The following is an 18,922-nucleotide window of genomic DNA, read 5'->3' as shown; positions in this document are numbered from 1 at the left end:
CGCTGCAGTCAGAGTCTAGAGGTCCGACTGTCACTCAAATGATGGCACATGGCTAGTGATGTCAGACATAGGAGTCAATGGCGGCGCTAGCGGACTACGTTTCACCGCATTATGCAGCGGTGTTATGAAGTCCGTCAAAACGGACTGGGGGAACGCAATGTGAACCCGGCCTTGCCAGCTGTATAACATGTGTTGTACAGTTCCATGTAATAACACATACTTTATTCTCCCATAGGAGCAATCTCGGAGAAGAAGGGATAGCAGACGCCAAAAAAGGATGTGGGTTCATCCCATCATTCATGAACGGGGGGAAAAGGGACACTTCCATGTTCTTTATCGTGATTTAAGGAGGTAAGATATAGTGAGAAATGGTATATTGACAGCTGTGTTTCTTTGTACCTTTTTTGGATATATACAACATACATTATGTGTGTGTTTAAAATTAAAGTTTTATGTTCCTTTTTATTTTCAGCTTTCCAGATAAATTTTCTCAGTTTTGCCGTCTTTCCATTGAGGCATTTGATCGTCTTCTAATTCTTCTTGGTCCACACCTCACTTACGAAGATACGGTCATGCGAAGAGCGATCTCTGCAGAAGAAAGGCTGCTCATCACCTTGCGGTAAGGCCTTGCTGCTAGTGCCCCCCTAAATGCTGCCACAAATGCTGCCTGTTTAATCCATAATGCTGCCGCTATGCTGCGAGTGCCCCCATAATGCTGCCAGTTTCCCTCATAATGCTACCGCAATGCTGCGAGTGCACCGTTTCCCTCATAATGCTGCCGCTATTCTGCGAGTGCCCCCATAATGCTGCCAGTTTCCCTCATAATGCTGCCCCAATGCTGCGAGTGCACTGTTTCCCTCATAATGCTGCCCCAATGATGCGAGTGCACCCTGTTTCCCTCATAATGCTGCCGCAATGCTGCCTGTGTCCCCATAACGCTAGTGGCCATGATGTGGATGTTTTATCTTGCAACACAATTTGTGTTCATAGGTTTTCTAAATTATTTTTTTTCTTTCTTCAGGTTTTTAGCCACAGGAGAGAGCTACACATCCCTGCACCTCCAATTTAGGGTTGGCAAATCCACCATCTCGCAAATTGTACGGTGCACATGTACCGTCATCTGGCAGAAGTTGCGGCCCATCGTAATGCCTTGCCCAACCGAGGAGACTTGGCTGCAGGTTGCAGCAGGCTTTCAAACTGTGGCCAATTTCCCCAACTGCGTAGGTGCTGTTGATGGCAAACATGTGAGAGTGCTAAAGCCACCAAGATCAGGATCATGCTTCTTTAATTATAAGAAGTATTTTTCAGTGGTCTTGATGGCGGTGGCTGACGCACATTACAAGTTTGTTGCCATCGACGTTGGTGCCTATGGTAGTACTGGGGATTCTCGGGTGTTGCAATCATCACAGATTGGACTTCAAATTCTTCGAGATGGCGGCACGCTCCCAGCCCCAAGACCTTTGCCGGGTTCCACACATCCAGTACCCTTTGTGATGGTATCGGATGAGGCATTTCCCTTGAAGCCCCACCTGCTGCGCCCATACCCACGAAGAGCACTGGATGACCGGCGGAGGATTTTTAATTGTAGGCTGAGCCGTGCACGAAGATATGTGGAATGTACCTTCGGGATCATGTGTAGTCGGTGGAGGATCTTTCACACTGCCATCCAGTTAGATCCGGAGACCGTGGACACTGTGATAAAGGCATGCTGTGTGCTCCACAACTATGCTCGGGAATACAGCACTGAGGTAGTTGAGGAGCCACAGGTGTCAGAATTAGATGCAGTGGACAACTTTGGTCAAGGAAAGGCAATGTAACACGGGTGTGCGTGTGAGAGAAACCTTTGCAGACTACTTCATGAGTCCTGAAGGTGCCGTGCACTGGCAATACTCTTGTGCCGGTGTTGAGCTGCCTGAACTGCAGAGAAGATCTGATGCCTAAACAGAATCAAGGCCCAAGACTGGACGTGAGATATAACAGCAGAGAACATATGACGGCTGAACCCTATCCACTAATGAACCAGTCTGTACGGCACAGATGCTAACACCTGTGAAAATGTGAGGCGTAATCCCTATCAACCGTCGCCAAATCCCTATCTACCAAGGCCCCTTTTTAATTAATCAAATTGTAAACATTGTTAATAAATACAAAATATTATTTAAACAATAATCGTTTCCATGTTGTTATTGTTTACCGTTGCTTAAATCAGATCCCATTTCCGATCTTCATATTTTTATGATAATAAGAAATCTGAGTAGTTAAAATAAAATTTTTTTTAATAAAGTAAAATAAAAATTAATTACATTAAAGAAACTTTTTTTTAATATATATGAACTGACATTTTATAACAAAACTTAAAGGGAACCTGTCACCCCAAAAATCACGGGTGAGGTAAGCCCAGCGGCATCAGAGGCTTATCTACAGCATTCTGTAATGCTGTAGATAAGCCCCTGATGTTACCTGAAAAAGGAGAAAAAGACATTATATTATAGTCACCCAGGGGCAGTCCCGCTGCTGGTCTGGTCGGATGGGCGTCTCCGGTCCGCTGCGGCGCCTACTATCTTCTTTCCATGACGTCCTCTTCTGATCTTCAGCCACGGCTCCAGCACAGGCGTACTTTGCTCTGCCCTGTTGAGGGCAGACAAAGTACTGCAGTGCGCAGGCGCCGTGCCTCTGACCTTTCCGGCGCCTGCGCACTGCAGTACTATCCTCTGCCCTCAACAGGGCAGAGCAAAGTACGCCTGCGCCGGAGCCGTGGCTGAAGATCAGAAGAGGACTTCATGGAACGAAGATAGGAGGCGCCGCAGCGGACCGGAGACGCCAATCTGACCTGACCAGCAGCGAGACCGCCTGTGGTTGAGTATAACATAACGTCTTTTTCTCCTTTTTCTGATAACATCGGGGGCTTATCTACAGCATTACAGAATGCTGTAGATAAGCCCCTGATGCCGGTGGGCTTACCTCACCCGCGATTTTCGGGGTGACAGGTTCCCTTTAAAGAACTTTTTAAGATTTGGTCATGAACTCAACGGTTTAACATTCTCTACACTCCCATCTCTACTCAAATAGGATGACATATCAAATCTCAAAATTGATGATATTCCGGTTGGTAGCCCATATCATTAAATAAGTCTGGTTGGGAGTAGACACTGCTATTGGGCATACTGGAACGATGGCCAGTTGCACTAGGTACAGGTGTATGGCCACTGTACGCATCTACATGGTTGGCCCTGTATGTTGCCGCCTGTCCGTAACGCTGCGATGCAGCAGCTGGTGGTGGTGTTGGTGGTGGAGGCATAATGGGGTTGCTGAAAACGTTGAAAATACCCGTCATAACTTGTGGAGCAGGGGGAAGGGTGGGTGTGTCATCAATTGCCATAAACAGACAATTGACAGCTGTCACGAACATTTGCTGCTTGTCCCGTGGCAGTGTTCTAATGCGGTCTGCCAAAAGTGACCCAAATTTGTCATGCTCATCTTGCTTTGATGAATTATCAAGAAGATTGAGCGTTTTAGTCGTTAATTGTTCAATAATTTGACCTTGTTTGGTCTTCTTTTGGACCGTCCTTTTCAATGCCACGGGACGGACAGAAGCAGCCCCCCTCCCCATGTGCCTCGACACACCGCCACCAGAGTTTGCACCAGCGTCTGAGGAAGTTGAAGTAGTGGTATTTGCTGCAACGTCATGTTCTCCAAGGGAATCAGTTATTTCGGGTGACCTTCCGGACAAAGACATGTTCCCCGGAGATTCTTGGCTGGCCATTATGCTGTCTTCTACTTCCTCTCCAATACTGTCCACCGTGGTGTCACCATCGTTAAGGTCCGGAGGTGTTTGGGTAGAGACGTTGCTTTCTGTTCTGCAGACCAAAAAAAAACCAAAGGTTACAAAAATACAAATCATGACGTCAAGCAACACTATTTCTTTATATTATCTACCTCCTCAAACTCCGGCTTCCCAATATGAACTGCAGCTGGTCTCCATATGGCACCCTCTTCCTTGGTGGCGAGCTGCCACTAGGAGTCCTGAGTGATTTCAGATATCTGTCTGTGACAGACCGCCATCTCGTCTTCACATCGCCCACTGAAAATTAAAATTTTTTAAATAAAACATTCCAAATCAATTCTTCTTACATTTTTTAAAAAAAGGAAAGAAATTGATACTTACAAATCTGTGTTTGCTGCTGTGTTGGGAGATTCGGCCACTCTGGAAAGAGAGCGGTTACTATTTTGGGCCAGGCATCACGTTTTGCCCCCTTGTACTTTTCGCTTGACCGGTCCCAGACCTCAGGGTGTTGTTCAATCTACAAAATAAAAGATAACAAGAGAAAAACTAAAATTAATTGTGGCCTACAATAAATACACGGTTATCTACATTAGCATATTGTATATATAGTAACATATATCCCAGCCACGTAGTATATTGCCCAGCCACGTAGTATATTGCCCAGCCACGTAACATATATCCCAGCCACGTAACATAGTGCCCAGCCACGTAACATAGTGCCTAGCCACGTAACATAGTGCCCAGCCACGTAGTATATTGCCCCCCAGCCACGTAGTATATTGCCCAGCCACGTCACATATATCCCAGCCACGTAGTATATTGCCCAGCCACGTAGTATATTGCCCAGCCACGTAACATATATCCCAGCCACGTAACATAGTGCCCAGCCACGTAACATAGTGCCCAGCCACGTAGTATATTGCCCAGCCACGTAGTATATTGCCCAGCCACGTCACATATATCCCAGCCACGTAGTATATTGCCCAGCCACGTAGTATATTGCCCAGCCACGTAACATATATCCCAGCCACGTAACATTGTGCCCAGCCACGTAACATAGTGCCCAGCCACGTAACATAGTGCCCAGCCACGTCACATATATCCCAGCCACATAGTATATTGCCCAGCCATTTAGTATATTGCCCAGCCACGTCACATATATCCCAGCCACGTAGTATATTGCCCAGCCATTTAGTATATTGCCCAGCCACGTCACATATATCCCAGCCACGTAGTATATTGCCCAGCCATTTAGTATATTGCCCAGCCACGTCACATATATCCCAGCCACGTAGTATATTGCCCATCCATTTAGTATATTGCCCAGCCACGTCACATATATCCCAGCCACGTAGTATATTGCCCATCCATTTAGTATATTGCCCAGCCACGTCACATATATCCCAGCCACGTAGTATATTGCCCATCCATTTAGTATATTGCCCAGCCACGTCACATATATCCCAGCCACGTAGTATATTGCCCATCCATTTAGTATATTGCCCAGCCACGTCACATATATCCCAGCCACGTAGTATATTGCCCAGCCATTTAGTATATTGCCCAGCCACGTCACATATATCCCAGCCACGTAGTATATTGCCCATCCATTTAGTATATTGCCCAGCCACGTCACATATATCCCAGCCACGTAGTATATTGCCCAGCCATTTAGTATATTGCCCAGCCACGTCACATATATCCCAGCAAGTGCACCTGTCCCCTTGTAAACATTACTAATGATGACATATATCATCTCTGCGCAGCCTCACCGGCTGAACGGAGATGAACTGATAGCATGGGAAAATTTTCCCACGCTCCAGAGTTCACCTCCGGTCAGCCGGGGAGTCCGCGCAGCTGCAGTGACTGCCGAACGAGTTCCCCCGAACAGCGCGAGCTGTGTTCGGGAGAACTCGGTATACAGTGAATGGGATCGCTTTACGATCCCGTTCATTGTATCGGCGGCCGCGGTTTAGAGCAGCCGCATGTTATGTGGCTGCTCTAAACTCAAGATCATCGTGGGACAATCGTTTAATTGGATGCTGCGGAGGGGGTAGGTATACGTTGTGGTTTGTTTTTTTAATTTTTTCTGACGAGGGAATCGTGGAATTGGGCGTTTAGGTGAGTATGGGTTTGTTTTTTTATTTTTTATTTTAGGTGGCGATCGCCGGGGACAGGTAATTATAAGGTAACTACTGGCCACCAATGAAGTTGTACATTTTATTATTATTTTTTCCACTGTCCACCAATGAAAATAAATAACAATTTATATATCATTTCCACTGGCCACCAATGATAATTATTATACACTGGCCACCAATGATAATACACTGGCCACCAATGATAATAATTATACACTGGCCACCAATGATAATACACTGGCCACCAATGATAATAATTATACACTGGCCACCAATGATAATACACTGGCCACCAATGATAATAATTATACACTGGCCACCAATGATAATAATTATACACTGGCCACCAATGATAATACACTGGCCACCAATGATAATAATTATACACTGGCCACCAATGATAATACACTGGCCACCAATGATAATTATTATACACTGGCCACCAATGATAATACACTGGCCACCAATGAGAATTAAGTTTAGGGGTGAATAGGGGTTAATAATTGTGTTTATTAGGGGAATGGGCCCGTAACCACTGTTCACCAATGACCAATTGAAGGGGACATTTGATGGGGGAAATAGTACATAACAGCAGGGACAGCTCGATGGGAAATACTGCTCCCATCGAGCTGAGCCTGCTGCAACGACTTGGAGGGAACAGACATCGGCCGATGAGACTAGTCTCATCGGCCGCTGTCCGAACACACGCGCACACACATATATACACATATACACACACACTTACCACACTTATCATCTGCACCACATCCAGCCTCATCCGATCATACCCCTCCATGTCGGCAGCCATAATACAGGAAGACGGGAATGGTGTGGGAGTTTCCTCTTCCTGGATTATGGGATGCGCATGAATGACATGATGGGATAGATGGGATGTCACTTCCTGTAGTTTTTCAGGAAATAAACGCTAGAAATCCGCAAATTTTTATATGATTGCGGATTTCTAGCGTTTCAATGCAAGTCTATGGATGCGGGAAATCAGCGATTCCGCAAAAATAATGAACATGTTGCTTCTTTTTCCGCAATTCGTTTTTTTTGCGGAAAAAAACGCTACATTAGCACAATTTTTGCGGAATCAATACAAAAGATTGGGAACCATATGTTAGCGTTTTTTTCACGTTTTTATCGCGATTTTATTGCGGTAAAAACGCAAAAAAACCTGAACGTGTGCACATAGCCTTAGGCACAAGAGTGCATGCGGTGCCGCACTGACGAACGCCACTAACCACCCAGGCTTGGGTAAGGAAAGCACAGAGGAAGTGCACGGCGCCGTACTGGCGGTCACAGCAACTGGACGCTGTAATGTGTGATTCGTGCTGTAGGATAAGTTGGGCGCTAGATAGCAACCATACACCTTCCGCGAACAGACATTCAATAGGGTAGGGGTATCCAAGGACGACTTGCACTCACAACATACACACATTAACAATTGTACACTAGCGCATGGCCATGCGGTCATGCGCAGTTTATATAGTTGCAGCACAGGAAGTGGCCACAGAAACTTTGCCCTTCCAAGACCTGCCAAGAGGACCAATGGAATGTGCTGCAGAGCCTGAGCACATGACCCTCGATCTCCAACGGGAGATCTTGCCCTGGGCATGCTCAGTGTGTGCAGACAAGGACTTAGTCCCAGAGAAGTCCGCTCGCTGCTGACCAGCACTTTTTTTAATGGCAGAAGCTGAAGAAGCAGCTGTAACTCTCTGTACAGAGTGAGACTGAGCAAGACGCTGGGACCGACGTCCCTGCTGAGCAGACTCCACTGCGGCTGGATAAGAATGGGAGACCGCAGCGGAGATGGCTCGAGATTCCCCCTGTGCAGAAGCGGGAACTCGAGACCTAACAGGCTGTAACTTCTTTCATGCTCTTCTGTGGCCCTCACAAAGTATTGAACCTTGACAGCAAGTATTTACTCATCCCCACTTTTCCTTTTCTTCCTGTCTGCATCCTTTATTTGTGTCTGACCTATATTGGTGGGAAAGCACAGCTTATTATATTCTCAGAAATGCTACTAGGGGTGTTAGGACTCATGATCCAGCCATCTAATCAACAACTCAGTGGTCAACATTGATTGGCCTTACATAAGGCATTAGACCGCTACCTAGCAATACCCTGCAATAGACCTTTCTGACCTGGGGTATATCCCCCACATAAGTACATGCTCTAATCGAACTACTCACTTGAATCACTAATCAGGAGTAGCACTCACGGGTCAGAATTGTTGAAAATCTTTCACATAATAAGCATTAAGCATCCATTGGTATGGCCGTGTTGCTCATACCTAACTATGAAGACTTAATACTTCCTAACAAGAACATTTACACAGTGTTTGGCAGGTAATATTACAGCAATAGCATATAGCACTGTGTAACTTTACTTACTGTAGCAGTGAATGGCACATATAAGACATCAATCTCAGCTGAAGACTTTGCCTCATTTTTCAAGCAGAAGATTGAGAACATCAGAGACAGTTTTAGTCGATAACCCCCAGAGCCCTTCCTCCCAACTACCCAGCCCTCCACCTCCAAAACCAACTTCTCCACTATTACAGAAGATCGACTCTCCACTCTACTCTTAGGATCGCATCTCACCACCTGTGCACTTGACCCGATCCCTTCCCACTTCATCCCAAACCTCGCCACAGTCTTCATCCCAACTCTAACCCATCTCTTCAACCTATCACTAACAACTGGTGTTTTCCCCTCAAGTTTTAAACATGCCTCAATCACACCTATCCTCAAAAAGCCCTCTCTTGACCCATCCTCTGTATCTAGCTATCGCCTTATATCACTTCTCCCCTATGCCTCAAAACTACTGGAACAACACGTCCATCTTGAACTGTCCTCCCATCTATCTTCCTGCTCCCTTTTCGACTGCTTTAAATCAGGCTTCCGGTCACACCACTCCACTGAAACTGCCCTAACTAAAGTCACCAATGACCTATTAACCACCAAGAGCAAGCGACACTACTCTATCCTCCTCCTCCTAGACCTGTCCTCTGCCTTTGACACAGTGGACCATTCCCTATTACTACAGACCCTCTCATCCCTTGGCATCACAGACTTGGCCCTATCCCGGATCTCAACATACCTAACTGACCGAACATTCAGTGTCTCCCATTCACACACCACCTCGTCACATCGCCCCTATCTGTCGGAGTCCCACAAGGTTCAGTTCTAGGGCCCCTGCTCTTCTCCATTTACAATTTTGGCCTGGGACAGCTCATAGAATCTCACAGTTTTCAGTATCATCTCTATTCTGATGACACACAAATCTACATCTCTGGACCAGATATCACCACCCTACTAACCAGAATCCCTCAATGTCTATCTGCTATTTCATCCTTCTTCACTGCTAGATTTCTAAAACTTAACAGGGACAAAACAGAATTCATTGTATTTCCCCCATCTCACGCGACCCTCCCAACGGCTGCCCACTCTTCCCAGTTCCACAAGCTCGCTGTCTCTGGGTGATCCTTGACACTGATCTCTCCTTCAAACCGCATATCCAAGCCCTTTTCACTTCCTGCCACCTTCAACTCAAAAAAATTTCACGGATCCGTACATTCCTAAACCAAGAATCTGAAAAACCCTAGTCCATGCCCTCATCATCTCCCGCCTTGACTACTGTAACCTCCTGCTCTGTGGCCTCCCCTCGAACACTCTCGCACCCCTCCAATCTATTCTAAATTCAGCTGCCCGACTAATCCACCTGTCTCCCGCGCTGTTCCCTGGCCTCTCCCCTCTGTCAATCCCTTCACTGGCTCCCCATTACCCAGAGACTCCAGTACAAAAGCCTAACCATGACATACAAAGCCATCCATAACCTGTCTCCTCCATACATCTGTGACCTCATCTCTCGGTACTTACCTGCACGCAACCTCCGATCCTCACAAGATCTCCTTCTCTACTCCCCTCTTATTTCCTCTTCCCACAATCGCATACAAGATTTCTCTCGCGCATCACCCCTACTCTGGAACTCTCTACCACAACATATCACACTCTCACCTACCATCGGAACCTTCAAAAAGAACCTGAAGACCTACCTCTTCCGACAAGCCTACAACCTGCAGTAATTACCGATCGACCAAACCACTGCATGACCAGCTCTATCCTTACCTACTGTATCCTCACCCATCCCTTGTAGATTGTGAGCCCTCGCGGGCAGGGTCCTCTCTCCTCCTGTACCAGTTGTGACTTGTATTGTTCAAGCTTATTGTACCTGTTTTTATTATGTATACCCCTTCTCACATGTAAAGCGCCATAGAATAAATGGCGCTATAATAATAAATAATAATAATAATATGACATTTGCCGAATATTTTGCCAATAAGGAATATGACAGTCTTGAACACAAAAGTGGAGTCCAAGCAATGTTTGAATTCTTACTTATTATAGGATAGCTTGCTCCAATTCAACCTTATTACTGGTTTATTGACTTCCCTTAGATATCAGCATATGCTGTGAGTAAAGTGACATACATGACACCTATGCAGTCATATACAGGTGAGATTGGAGAAAGTATAAAACAGCACAATTAGTAACATCTTTGGGATGAAATAACTATATTTAGCTTAAGGCACATAATAAAATAGGATAAAGAATAAGTAAAAGCTTTTCATGAGAAGGACCTTGCTATAATGGAGGTGAAAGCCCCCCAGTCTTGACATGGTTAGAACATAACTTAAGGTAACTATATAATAATTGCAGAAAAAAATTCCATTAAACTGTTTTAGCCTCGCTGTCTTCACATTGGCTTCTAACCGCGTACCATATTCTTTCGGAGAATTCCAAATCTGTTTATACAAGTAAAGTCACCAGTTAATGAGTAATCCATGTATCTGCTGGACACAAACAGTTGTGTGAGGCCGTGAGAAAGAGTCTCATTTTTACACGTAGATTTCTGAACTTCACATGCAAAAAAGTATTTATGACGGCAACCAAGTTATACTCTGGAGTTAAAAAGGCAATTTAGGTATGTAAAGTTGAACATTTGGATTCATTGAATTATCCGTATTGAAGCAGTAGATTCTGTTTTTGTTTTAATCTTTTCTTTTATTCTCTTATTACATTTTGCTTTGGCAGTTGCTACTTTTTGCCACCACTACTATTGCTGATATGTCAGTGTGAATTAAGTATAACTAACTTCTTAATTTATTTCTAATGTATCATTCCATAGCCTACTGTTCATTACTAGATATTTAATGTGAATACTGCCATATTATTGGAAATTAATAAAAAAAATAAGTTAGCATTTCCCTCGTCATTATTACCACTCCATTTTCATAGGATGTAGTTCTGCTTGCCTAGCTTTACTCATAGTAAAGGCATAATATATGCCATCACCATACTGAAAGAATGACTCCTTAACATTAAGGGTACTCATTACATGCAATTGCATTTTTACAACGTAAAATATGTGAGGTCTAATTCTTTGGATCCATTCATATCAACAGAAGCCTATTACATTTTGGGGCGGCACGGTGGCGCAGTGGTTAGCACAGCAGCCTTGCAGCGCTGGAGTCCTGGGTTCAAACCCCGCCAAGGACAACATCTGCAAAGAGTTTGTAAGTTCTCTCCGTGTTTGCGTGGGTTTCCTCCGGGCACTCCGGTTTCCTCCCACATTCCAAAGACATCCATCGGGGACAGTGATGATAATGTGTGCAAAAATGTAAAGCGCTGCGGAATATGTTAGCGCTATATAAAAATAAAGATTATTATTATTACATTTTAGCAGATTGCTAACACGTGTAATTAAGACAATTTACATGTTTTTTTGAGGGTTGTTACCAGCACAGAATAATTCTGTGTGCAGAATTATTAGGCAAGTTGTATTTTGATCACATGATACTTTTTATACATGTTGCCCTACTCCAAGCTGTTCAGGTTTGAGAGCCAACTACCAATTAAGTAAATCATGTGTTTTGCATCTCTGTAAAGAGGAGGGGTGTTGTATAATGACATCAAAACCCTATATAAGGTGTGCTTAATTATTAGGCAACTTCCTTTCCTTTGGCAAAATGGGTCAGAAGAGAGATTTGATGGGCTCTGAAAAGTCCAAAATTGTGAGATGTTTTGCAGAGGGATGCAGCAGTCTTGAAACTTTTGAAGCGTGATCACTAAACAATCAAGCGTTTCATGGCAAATAGCCAACAGGGTCGCAAGAAGCGTGTTGGGCAAAAAAGGCACAAAATAACTGCCCATGAATTGAGGAAAATCAAGCGTGAAGCTGCCAAGATGTCATTTGCCACCAGTTTTGCCATATTTCAGAGCTGCAACGTTACTGGAGTAACAAAAAGAACAAGGTGTGCGATACTCAGGGACATGACCAAGGTAAGGAAGGCTGAAAAACGACCACCTTTGAACAAGAAACATAAGATAAAACGTCAAGACTGGGCCAAGAAATATCTTAAGACTGACTTTTAACATAGTAACATAGTAACATAGTATGGCCAAAAAAAGACATTTGTCCATCCAGTTCAGCCTATATTCCATCATAATAAATCCCCAGATCTAAGTCCTTCTACAGAACCTAATAATTGTATGATACAATATTGTTCTGCTCCAGGAAGACATCCAGGCCTCTCTTGAACCCCTCGACTGAGTTCGCCATCACCACCTCCTCAGGCAAGCAATTCCAGATTCTCACCGCCCTAACAGTAAAGAATCCTCTTCTATGTTGGTGGAAAAACCTTCTCTCCTCCAGACGCAAAGAATGCCCCCTTGTGCCCGTCACCTTCCTTGGTATAAACAGATCCTCAGCGAGATATTTGTATTGTCCCCTTATATACTTATACATGGTTATTAGATCGCCCCTCAGTCGTCTTTTTTCTAGACTAAATAATCCTAATTTCGCTAATCTATCTGGGTATTGTAGTTCTCCCATCCCCTTTATTAATTTTGTTGCCCTCCTTTGTACTCTCTCTAGTTCCATTATATCCTTCCTGAGCACCGGTGCCCAAAACTGGACACAGTACTCCATGTGCGGTCTAACTAGGGATTTGTACAGAGGCAGTATAATGCTCTCATCATGTGTATCCAGACCTCTTTTAATGCACCCCATGATCCTGTTTGCCTTGGCAGCTGCTGCCTGGCACTGGCTGCTCCAGGTAAGTTTTCAAAGGTTTTATGGACTGATGAAATGAGAGTGACTCTTGATGTGCCAGATGGATGGGCCAGAGGCTGGATCAGTAAAGGGCAGAGAGCTCCACTCCGACTCAGACACCTGCAAGGTGGAGGTGGGGTACTGGTATGGGCTGGTATCATCAAGGATGAACTTGTGGGACCTTTTCGGGTTGAGGATGGAGTGAAGCTCAACTCCCAGACCTACTGCCAGTTTATAGAAGACAACTTCTTCAAGCAGTGGTACAGGAAGAAGTCGGTATCAATCAAGAAAAACATGATTTTCATGCAGGACTATGCTCCATCACATGCCTCCAACTACTCCACAGAGTGGCTGGCTAGTAAAGGTCTCAAAGAAGAAAAATAATGACATGGCCAATTTGTTCACCTGATCTGAACCCCATAGAGAACCTGTGGTCCCTCATAAAATGTGAGATCTACAGGGAGGGAAAACAGTCCACCTCTCGGAACAGTGTCTGGGAGGCCGTGGTGGCTGCTGCACGCAATGTTGAACAGATCAAGCAACTGACAGAATCTATGGATGGAAGGCTGTTGAGTGTCATCATAAAGAAAGGTGGCTATATTGGTCACTCATTTTTTTGGGTTTTGTTTTTGCATGTCAAAAATGTTTATTTCTAAATTTTGTGCAGTTATATTGGTTTACCTGGTGAAAATAAACAAGTGAGATGGGATTATATTTGGTTTTTATTAAGTTGCCTAATAATTCTGCACAGTAATAGTTGCCTGCACAAAGAGATATCCTCCTAAGATAGCCAAATCTAAAAAAAAACGACTCCAACTTCCAAAAATATTAAGCTTTGATATTTATGAGTCTTTTAGGTTGATTGAGAACATAGTTGTTGATCAATAATAAAAATAATCCTCTAAACTACAACTTGCCTAATAATTCTGCACACAGTGTATAGCAAACAACCAAATAATAATTTTTTATGACTCAAGCCTAAGATTAGGGCTTTGCTTCTCCGATACTGTGCAGCAGAGAACATGTAGCTCCATTGGCATAAGTCTTGAATGAACAATGATTTTGAAAATACTCTCGCTAAAGCGAGAGGCAATTTTTCCATGTTTTTCCAACTAGTGTTTAAGATTTTCGTTCTTCTGTCTGTTTTTGAAACTTATGAATTTAGCTTGGAATTATTTCCTGATTGCCTTGACTGAAGCTTATTAAGTTGTGAGCGTAGTTGCTGTAATGTGTTCGTGTGTGTACATAACAACATGCAGAATACTGACCTTGAACTCTACCTTACAATTCTATTCTAAGTACTTTACCTTAGCAGGTTATAACAGAACATTCCCAGCATATTAAAATATATAGAAAATCCCCATTCTACACACCTGATTTAGAAAACCATATACGGTAAACTATAATCCATTATTCTAATGTTAACCTTTCTATTTCCTACCATAATACTTGGTTTAGAATAGAAAGATCTTGCTTTGGGCCAAGTTCTAAAATTTGGCCTTAAGGTGAATTTATATTGAAAAATTATTGTGAACGAGCATTTCTAGGAAAGCTTATTTCACAATGATCTTGCAATGTAAATAGACTAAAAAGATCCTAACATGAGCAGCATGACTAATACCATACATAAATGCAAAAGTGAATAACTTTATTTAAAAATATAGTAAAAACATATAAAAATACAGTACAAGAAATCCATACAAGGTTAAGAACCAGACAAAAGGAAAAATGGGCAAAATAGTTAGAGACCCCAAGGGATGGCACAATGCAGATGGGCATGCATAAAAGAATGATGAGTAAGTAAACATAGTATATTTAAATAAAGAGAAGGTGCAATAGTCAAAGGGGAATGATACCAGTAATATAGATAAGGTACGTAGTGGTTGTTCACATAGTTGTTCACTTTTGCATCTATGTATAGTGGAGAAAGTAAGTATTTGATACACTGCAGATTTTGCAAGTTTTCCCACTTACAAAGAATGGAAAGGTCTGTAATTTTTATCATAGTTACTCGTCAACTGTGAGAGACAGAATCTTAAACAAAGATCCAGAAAATCACATTGTATGATTTTTACATAATTAGCATTTTATTGCATTAAATAAGTATTTGATACAATAGAAAAACAGAACTTAATATTTGGTACAGAAATCTTTGCAATTACACAGGTCAGATGTTTCCTGTAATTCTTGACCAAGTTTGCACACACTGCAGCAGAGATTTTGGGCCATTTCTCCATATAGATCTTCTCCAGATCTTCAGGTTTTGGAGCTGCAACATTGAGTTTCAGCTCCCTCCAAAATATTTTCTATTGGGTTCAGATCTGGAGACTGGCTAGGCCATTCCAAGACCATGAAATGTTTTTTTGCGGAGCCACTCAGGTCATGCTGGAAGACCCAGCCACAGCCCATCTTCAATGCTCTAAGTGACTGAGGGAAGAAGGTTGTTGGTCAAAATCGCTCAACAGATGACCCCACATCGATCTTCCCTTCAAGACGGTGCAGTCTTGCTGTCGTCTTTGCAGAAAAGCCCTCTCAAAGTATGACGTTTCCCCCACCATAGTGAATGGTTGGGACGGTATTCTTGGGATTGTACTCATCTATCTTCTTCCTCCAAGCATGGCGAGTGGAGTTTATACCAAAAAGTTCTATTTTGGTCTCATCTGACCACATAACCTTCTCCCATGCCTCCTCTGGATCATCCAGATGATTATTGGCGAACTTCAAATGAGCCTTGACATGTGCTGTCATGAGCAGGGGAATTTTGCATGCCCTGCAGGATTTTTAATCCATGTCAGCGTAATGTTTATGACTGTGGTCCCGGTACTATTCAGGATATTGACCAGGTGCTTCCATGTAATTCTGGGCTGATTCCTGAAATTTTTCAGAATCAAGCTTACCCCACGAGGCGAGATCTTGCATGGAGCCCCAGACTGAGGAAGATTGACAGTCATCTTGTGTCTCCTTCATTTTCTAATAATTGAACCAACTGACGTCATGACGTCATGCACTGCTTACAAGCAGAACACAGCTGCCAGAATACTCACTGCTCTCCACACTGGGACTATGTGTGTGGAGTGCAGTGAGTATTCATTGCTATTTAGTAGCGTGCACAGTCTTAGCCACAGCCGCTGGCTTCCTGCAGCTAATGCGCAGTCACGTGTGCCCGCTACTTAAGATAAATGAATATTCATTTCTCTCCAATCCTATGGAGTGGAGAGAAGTGAATATTCATTTATCTTAAGTAGCAGGCACACGTGATCCCCCAGCTGCCGCAGGAAGCCAGCGGCTGCGGCTGACACTCTGTGCGCTATTACAGAGAAATGAATATTCACTGCCTGCGCAGTGAATATTCATTTCTCTTTAGCAGCAGATACTGGCTTTAGCCACAACAGCCAGCTCCTGCCTCTGTGACCTGCTGCTCTGCCGCTCCTCCTCGATCTTCTGGAACCTCACTCAAGTAGGAGCCAAGGGTGGCGTTTTCAGCACAAAAAAAGTGCTGAAAAACTTGGCTTATACTCAAGTATATACAGTAATTATTTCAAAATTATAGAATGTGAGTTTCTGCCTTTTATTTTTAGATTGTGTCTCTCACAGTTGAAGTGTATCTATGATAATAATTACAGACCTCTCCATTTTTTTGGAGGTGGGAAAACTTGCAAAATTGGCATCAAATACTTATTTTCCCTACTTTATGGTCTTAGTCATGCTTCTCATGTTAGGGTCTTTATTATATGCTGAATGTGACCTTTACTTGACTAGATCAGATATGCTCACCAATGTCCAGTATAAATGAAGCTGGTACTTCCAATACACTACAAACGACACATGGTTGCCCAAAGGGTAACCATAACGAAGAGATCCAGAATGATATTAATTAAGGCTTTATTGGAAAACTTAGTAAAATGCGTAAAAAATGCCCAAGCACCCTAACATAAGGTGGAGGCTATGTGCAGTACATCATTTCAGAATATCACTTTGCATGGTAATGGTATCATAATAACATACAGTTAGGGCCAGAAATATTTGGACAGTGACACAATTTTCGCGAGTTGGGCTCTGCATGCCACCACATTGGATTTGAAATGAAACCTCTACAACAGAATTCAAGTGCAGATTGTAACGTTTAATTTGAAGGGTTGAACAAAAATATCTGATAGAAAATGTAGGAATTGTACACATTTCTTTACAAACACTCCACATTTTAGGAGGTCAAAAGTAATTGGACAAATAAACATAACCCAAACAAAATATTTTTATTTTCAATATTTTGTTGCAAATCCTTTGGAGGCAATCACTGCCTTAAGTCTGGAGCCCATGGACATCACCAAACGCTGGGTTTCCTCCTTCTTAATGCTTTGCCAGGCCTTTACAGCCGCAGCCTTCAGGTCTTGCTTGTTTGTGGGTCTTTCCGTCTTAAGTCTGGATTTGAGCAAGTGAAATGCATGCTCAATTGGGTTTAGATCTGGAGATTGACTTGGCCATTGCAGAATGTTCCACTTTTTGGCACTCATGAACTCCTGGGTAGCTTTGGCTGTATGCTTGGGGTCATTGTCCATCTGTACTATGAAGCGCCGTCCAATCAACTTTGCAGCATTTGGCTGAATCTGGACTGAAAGTATATCCCGGTACACTTCAGAATTCATCCGGCTACTCTTGTCTGCTCTTATGTCATCAATAAACACAAGTGACCCAGTGCCATTGAAAGCCATGCATGCCCATGCCATCACGTTGCCTCCACCATGTTTTACAGAGGATGTGGTGTGCCTTGGATCATGTGCCGTTCCCTTTCTTCTCCAAACTTTTTTCTTCCCATCATTCTGGTACAGGTTGATCTTTGTCTCATCTGTCCATAGAATACTTTTCCAGACCTGAGCTGGCTTCTTGAGGTGTTTTTCTGCAAATTTAACTCTGGCCTGTCTATTTTTGGTATTGATGAATGGTTTGCATCTAGATGTGAACCCTTTGTATTTACTGTCATGGAGTCTTCTCTTTACTGTTGACTTAGAGACAGATACACCTACTTCACTGAGAGTGTTCTGGACTTCAGTTGATGTTATGAACGGGTTCTTCTTCACCAAATTAAGTATGCGGCGATCATACACCACTGTTGTCATCCGTGGACGCCCAGGCCTTTTTGAGTTCCCAAGCTCACTAGTCAATTCCTTTTTTTCTCAGAATGTACCCAACTGTTGATTTTGCTACTCCAAGCATGTCTGCTATCTCTCTGATGGATTTTTTCTTTTTTTTCAGCCTCAGGATGTTCTGCTTCATCTCAATTGAGAGTTCCTTTGACCGCATGTTGTCTGCTCACAGCAACAGCTTCCAAATGCAAAACCACACACCTGGAATCCACCCCTGACCTTTTAACTACTTCATTGATTACAGGTTAACGAGGGAGACGCCTTCAGAGTTAATTGCAGCCCTTAGAGTCCATTGTCCAATTACTTTTGGTCCCTTGAAAAAGAGGACGCTATGCATTACAGAGCTATGATTCCTAAACCCTTTCTCCAATTTGGATGTGGAAACTATCATATTGCAGCTGGGAGTGTGCACTTTCAGCCCATATTACATATATAATTGTATTTCTGAACATGTTTTTGTAAACAGCTAAAATAACAAAACTTGTGTCACTGTCCAAATATTTCTGGCCCTAACTGTATTTAATTCCGTACATCTTAAGCTGCCTAAGCATGCCCAGAGTGTAACAGCAGTAACAGTGTACATAAACAGTTTATGTGGCCATATCTACCTGCAAGCAGCAGCACAGCGTTCCACCTCACCCCAACGCACGTTTCGCACCAGGCTTCTTCCGGGGGCGTGAGCTGGCTAGAATGCTTATTTGTTGGGTAAAACTATTTTTAAGTTTGCTTAAAAATCA

General features: G+C 43.3%; 2 protein-coding genes across 3 annotated transcripts in view; both read left to right on the top strand.

Moving 5' to 3' along the window:
- The first annotated feature begins 277 nt into the window (after positions 1-277).
- On the top strand, positions 278-1,817 carry LOC138674478 (uncharacterized). Its single transcript, XM_069762315.1, has 3 exons — positions 278-351; positions 473-619; positions 1,022-1,817. The coding sequence occupies exons 1-3, from the start codon at positions 278-280 to the stop codon at positions 1,815-1,817; spliced, it is 1,017 nt and encodes a 338-aa protein (XP_069618416.1).
- Positions 1,818-10,813: 8,996 nt separating this feature from the next.
- Positions 10,814-18,922, top strand: part of NR1H4 (nuclear receptor subfamily 1 group H member 4) — a 288,102-nt gene continuing 279,993 nt past the window's right edge. Inside the window, exon 1 of one of the 2 annotated variants that reach the window (XM_069764302.1) lies at positions 10,814-10,914. The gene's annotated coding sequence lies outside the window, so the exon portion shown is untranslated. Of the gene's footprint in view, positions 10,915-11,440; positions 11,507-18,922 lie in introns of those variants that run through there. The other variant, XM_069764303.1, reaches the window with a different exon arrangement.

The sequence above is a fragment of the Ranitomeya imitator genome, chromosome 4 (genome assembly GCF_032444005.1).
Source record: "Ranitomeya imitator isolate aRanImi1 chromosome 4, aRanImi1.pri, whole genome shotgun sequence".
Taxonomy (NCBI): domain Eukaryota; kingdom Metazoa; phylum Chordata; class Amphibia; order Anura; family Dendrobatidae; genus Ranitomeya; species Ranitomeya imitator.
The sequence above is the reverse complement of the archived record's forward strand: the minus strand, read 5'-3'. Positions and strand labels throughout refer to the sequence as shown.

Excerpts from the sequence above, each read along its gene's own strand:
- LOC138674478 (XM_069762315.1), top strand. The coding sequence starts at position 278 with ATGTGGGTTCATCCCATCATTCATGAACGGGGGGAAAAGGGACACTTC. Across the intron at positions 352-472 it reads CTTTATCGTGATTTAAGGAG|CTTTCCAGATAAATTTTCTC; the intron begins GTAAGATATAGT and ends TTTTATTTTCAG. Across the intron at positions 620-1,021 it reads AGGCTGCTCATCACCTTGCG|GTTTTTAGCCACAGGAGAGA; the intron begins GTAAGGCCTTGC and ends TTCTTTCTTCAG.